Source organism: Triticum aestivum, chromosome 4D, assembly GCF_018294505.1.
Source record: "Triticum aestivum cultivar Chinese Spring chromosome 4D, IWGSC CS RefSeq v2.1, whole genome shotgun sequence".
In the NCBI taxonomy this organism is placed as follows: domain Eukaryota; kingdom Viridiplantae; phylum Streptophyta; class Magnoliopsida; order Poales; family Poaceae; genus Triticum; species Triticum aestivum.
This window is the reverse complement of record NC_057805.1, coordinates 124837480-124842973: the sequence shown is the minus strand read 5'-3', so window position 1 is coordinate 124842973 and position 5494 is coordinate 124837480. Positions and strand designations below refer to the sequence as shown.

The following is a 5494-nucleotide window of genomic DNA, read 5'->3' as shown; positions in this document are numbered from 1 at the left end:
ACTTTTTTAGGACTTTTTGCTAGAAGTCCTTAGAAGCACATCCTTGAGAGGGTGTTTGTTTCCGGGGACTTATTGGTTTAGGGACTTAAAAAAGTCCCTATAAGTCCCATCTAAACCAAACAGGAGGGACTTATAGGGACTTAAAGTGGGCATTTGGGACTTATGAAATAAGACTCTCAAGGAGAGTCTTATAGGGATTTATAAGTCCTAGAACCAAACAGGTAGGGACTTTTTAGGGACTTGGGACTTATAAGTTGGGACTAAAAAAAGTCTTAGAACTTATGAACCAAACAGGGCTTGAGAGTTTTTTTTAAAAGGTTTTAGGGACTAGAAAAAGTCTTAGGACCAGAGAACCAAACATCACCTGAGCCTGCCTACTAGAGTGCTAGTAGTATCATGTGCAATGGATTATGTCTAGCATGTGTTTAAGTATAGTTACACACATCATAGCCCTTGTCTCGAGGTGATTGAAGGCTTCAATCTAGCACGCGTTTATGCGCGTGCATTGAACAGAAACAATGGGCATGCTACTCAGTAATCTCTGAACAGCTGTAACGGCAAAAAAGGTAGCCACATCATCAGCTGCTGATGCACATCAATGAAAATTGTAGTGGAGTTTTAATCCTAATAAAAAATAAATGGCGTAAGTCAATTTTGGCGTCAGTTTTGTTTATCGGTGAGAATCTTGGACCTCCCCAACCCCAACGATCGAAAACTTGAAACAAGGCCGGCCACCAAACACCAGCACGGTCAGGTCAGAAAACAATTCCAAGGCGTCAGTTTTGTAGAATAGATTGGATTCCTTAACCCTAATTAGGTCACTAAGCCGATGAACATCGCCTGTGCTGTGCTGCAATCCAATCCACAGGTCCCTCTTTATTTTAAGGTCTTTCTCAGTCCCTCTCTCTAGAGGACAATCTCGCTTTGTTTTTGGTGAAGCGAACAGCCGAGTCTCTCCCTCACACGCGCACATACGCACACACACAGTGAGGAGAGGTGAGGTGAGAGTCCCTCTCCACTCCACGAGAACCTCTCCCATTCCATGCCATGTGATGTGAAGGCGTCTGTCTCCTACCTCCTCCCTCGGACGCAGAGCCCCGTGCTTTCCCCACTGCCTCTGCCTCTGCCTCTGCCTCGCCTTATCATCACCACACATGTGATTCAGTAAACAGATTCACTGCACTGCACTGCACCATTTGTTTTGCTGCCCCCCTCCCCTTCAGTTCGGACCTCCCTTCAGTTCGAGTCTCCTTCCCTCTTCTTTGATTGCTTCCACTGTTGCTCATCCTCTCCTTCTTCTTCTCCTCTCCGTATGCCCATGTGTCTCCTGCCCTGATTGATCTCCTCACTCACTGTTCTTGGTGGCAGCTTCTTCTTTCTGTTAGGTGTCAGGTTCCTCTGTTCATCGGCGCCAGCTTTCTAGATTCAACTTTGCCTCTGAATCGTCTGGGTGGGAGGAGTATCGATGCTTTGGTTGGCCTCCCACCAATGGTGAATCCGACTTAGTTTGCCGTCGAAGAAAGGAACAGAAACCGCTGGCAAGGGGGAGAAAAAGATGCGGGGTTTGAGTAGGCTTGGCGTCGGGCTCACGGTGGTGTCCGCGCTCCTCCTCCTCGCGCTCGCCGCCGAGCTCTACTACCTCCTCGTGCACAAGCGCCGCCAGCGACGACGCGCCGCCGCCGTCTCCGACGCCGCCTCCTCGCCCTCCTCCTCCCGCGAGCTGCTCCAGCTCTTCTGCTTCAAGAAGCCGCCCGCGCTCGCCTCCACCTACGCGCAGGAGCCGACCCAAGCCGTGGCCGAGGTCGTCGTCGACGAGGACGAGGACGACGACGACGAGACGGTGGAGGCGCAGCTGATGCGGCTGGGCAGTCTCGTCGGCCCGCCGCGGCTGCTCTTCACCATCAAGGAGGAGACCAAGGAGGACCTCGAGTCCGAGGACGGCCGGAGCAGGTGCGGGAGGAGCCGGAGCCTCGGCGACCTGCTGCATTGCTCCGAGACGCCGTACCTCACGCCCGCCTCCTCGCCCCTCCCGCCGGCCATGGAGAAATCGTACAACCCGCTGTTCGAGTCCCCGGCGGCGAGCCCGGCCGCGGTGGCGGCGTCGCCGCCGCCCAAGCTCCAGTTCCTCAAGGACGCGGAGGAGAAGCTGTACCGGCGGGCACTGGCCGAGGAGGCGAAGAGGGCGCGGGGGTCTCCGTCGCCGTCGCCGGCGGCCGGCGAGGAGGACGGCGGCGGGTACATCACCATCGTGGTGGGGAAGAACACCCGGGTCATCCCCTTGCCCTCGCCTCCCGGCAGCGCCTGAAAAAAGGTGGCCTTTGTTAACTCGTCTGATGCAGATGCAGAGTCAGTCAGTCAGTGTTCCGTTCTAGCGTAGCCTCTGTGCTGTGATCTTTTTTTGATCATTCCAATTGGATGATTGGATGTACATAACATGAACATGGCGAGGAACTGAGAACTTGGGATCAATCTTTTCTTCTACTAGTAGTTCTATTTGTGCTATGTGACAACTTGTGACTTTAAGGTGCAAGTTAATTACAGTACTGTAATTTTGTTGCTGTAGGAGGCAAAACATTTGCACTCTTATTTGCCTGTTATGTATGACGAACATAAATGGACTATCATCCCAGATGATCAGAATATCATTCTTCTTATGAATTCCATTAATCCTAATGTAATGAAGTGTGAGGGCATATGCTCTCTTCCTCTTTTGATGGGTTGTACATAGTAGAAAATACTACTCTATATTATCTACTCATCCATGAGAACAAGAGGAATGGAGAGAACATTATCTGAAGGTAAGCTCCATGCCGACTTTGCCTGACAATGAAACTTTTAACTTTATACTAGTGTGTAATACAAATTCCTTGCAACTTCTGCCAAGCATATTGACCCCTTTCTGCTCTCATGCCACCACCTTTAATTAGTTTTTTTTTGACAGAATCCTTTAATTAGATTGTTCACAATGCAAATTATTCCTTGGCAATTTTGTCAAGTCTTCTCTGGTCTTTTTGAGCTGTCCTCCGGTCACAGCTTTGTTCATACTGCTTTAGAACAATGAAATAGCAGGAGGAACAAATGCAATCACCCCCTTTTTCTGATGCCGGCAAAGATCTTTAGGCCTTTCTAAGTCCAACTCAAAAGTCTCCAGTTTTCTTTTCCATTCTCTCTGCAGCGAAAGGCGATTGATATATTCTTATTGCTGCGATTGTGCTTTCTTCATGTGGGGTGATACAATTGTTCTACCAGAAAGAAATGGCAGCCTCCTGCCTTTGTCCACTTTAATTACGTTTAGTCTAGTCTTTCCATCCATCAATCCATCCACCCCTTTTGAGATTTGAGACCATGATTTGTTTTATCACGTGTTCTGCTCTGATTGTATTGGTTTGGTTTGTACAATTAAAGTTTAAGTGAAAGGTGCAGAAAAGATTCCTAGACCAACACCACACATGCAGTATCCTTTAATCAGAATCCACAGTTGCAAATATGATTGCATTGTGGATTAGTCAGCTTGGAGCGTGAGGTTACATCATATCATATCTTTAATACTCCAATTAGCAATCAATTACAGAGTCAAAACATGAATCCGCAGTCCATAATTTGGCCAACTGCCATTTTCTGCTTGGGTTATTCAGAAACCAGAAGTGCATAAATGGACAGTCAGAGAAGCACCAGCTGTTGTTCTGGAAGCTATTAGTAAGCGCTTTAATTGGCAGTACCATGTCATGTTTGGTCATGGCACTCACCACGTGTAACATCATAGTACTGACATAGACCTCCAGTTGAATCTGCTGTTAGCATTGACTTGTACTCCACGGGCTAATTGACTCCGGAACTAACCATCATTCTTGTCTGAACCTATCATCACTGTGACTCGGTGAAATGACATGAGTCGGTACGAACTTGTGGGATTATGCCAGACGGGAAACACATCAAGATCAAAACCAACACTGTGTGAGTGATAGGTATGTTTGCTGCTAACTTGGGAGAGAGCACGTAGACACGTGGTGATGATGCGCTGGCGCTGCAAGAATGAATGGCAATTGCGTCCTGACCTGCACCTCTATGCTAATCTGCTCTAGCATTGGCAACACGCCAAGTGCTCATAATCTCTCGTTAGGTGCTAATCCGATGGTATTATTGGGGAGTACGTGAAGTGCCCTACAACAGGTAGTAGAATGCAGTACCAGTACTACTAGCTAGCTAGGTCTAGGCTGGTTTGGTTTGGTTGGCTTTGCCTAGGATTTAAGCATAAGATTCTTTTCTGGTAGTCTAACAAGGGCCGTGCCGGGGGTTGATTGGAGATTAAATGTTATCATGTACCCTGAATTTGTAGACCAGTTTGCGGAGTAGCTAGGTGATCATGTGGGGAGTTCTTGTGTTCGTCCAAAGTAACAGCAAGCCACAAAAATTTGCAAGACAAGCCATGTATGTACTTGTGGTACCACCGCACCGGCATGTGCATTTTCATTGCACAAGTTAACCTTACAGTGGACTTTATACAGGTTAGCGTTCACAGCACAGTAGTGAATATGTGCTGGTTATTTGATCACCTGGACAAGTCAAAGTCAGGGAGAGGTCCTGCTTTAATTCGTGGCGATGTCTATGTAATTAGCACTGACATATACCTACAACCTCATCTAAGACCCATACAAAATTAGTTTCTGCAAGCACCTCACCTCGTGGCGTTGCATGCCATGGATGATCAGCAGTGTGACTCTGAAGCCGAGTAGGTGCAGTCGACATGGCTCATGCCTTGTGGCACACATTTAATCGGCAGCACCATCTGGATGACACATTACACGTGTACCTGTCCTTTTGATGATTTGCATGCATGCTGATGGTATACCACATGGAGTTGGCATCGCATCCATACATCTTTTCTTAAAAACGACGTGATGCTGGCTGGATTAATGGCTGTGCATTCCCTGCAGGTTAGGTAGTTTTCAGTGCAGTACTGATGAAAACTTTGGAGAGAGGGACGGGGCCGAGGTGGACGTCCCTGCAGGTTGGGTATCTATCTCTGCCCAAAACCTGTGACGACCCAACCATCTAGCATAATCCTGATTACTAAAACTGGATTAGCGAATGACACGTTACGCATTATGGCCCCAGACCCAGCTGAGTCGACACTTTGACCTCGTGCAGTGCCATGTCCATGTGTCCTGCTCAAGTTCAAGTAAGTGTCGCACTCGCAGAGGAGAAGAAAAACAGTGTGTAGTGAAGTTTTTAGTGTGGAACATACGGAAGGAGGTTTGAAGCTCGCGTGGAAAGTATAGTTCCTGCCGCTGCACAAGTCGCGGCTCTGGTCCCAAGAAGAAATAGAATCCCATTTGTAGAGAATGATTTGGTGCATCGATAATTGATTGATCGTGCACTAGGCACATATATATAGGTACAGGGGTGCGGCCGGTATCTTGTCTCCTAAGATACACGTACATATAGAGGGAGACATACACTATAGGTACTGCATATGAAACCCAGACCTACGTAC

General features: G+C 47.9%; 1 protein-coding gene across 1 annotated transcript; it reads left to right on the top strand.

Moving 5' to 3' along the window:
* The first annotated feature begins 909 nt into the window (after window positions 1-909).
* Window positions 910-2667, top strand: LOC123096803 (uncharacterized). The gene has a single exon (XM_044518575.1). It carries the CDS (start codon window positions 1556-1558, stop codon window positions 2303-2305), a length of 750 nt encoding a protein of 249 aa, XP_044374510.1. The 5' UTR covers window positions 910-1555; the 3' UTR covers window positions 2306-2667.
* The last annotated feature ends 2827 nt before the right edge of the window (window positions 2668-5494 follow it).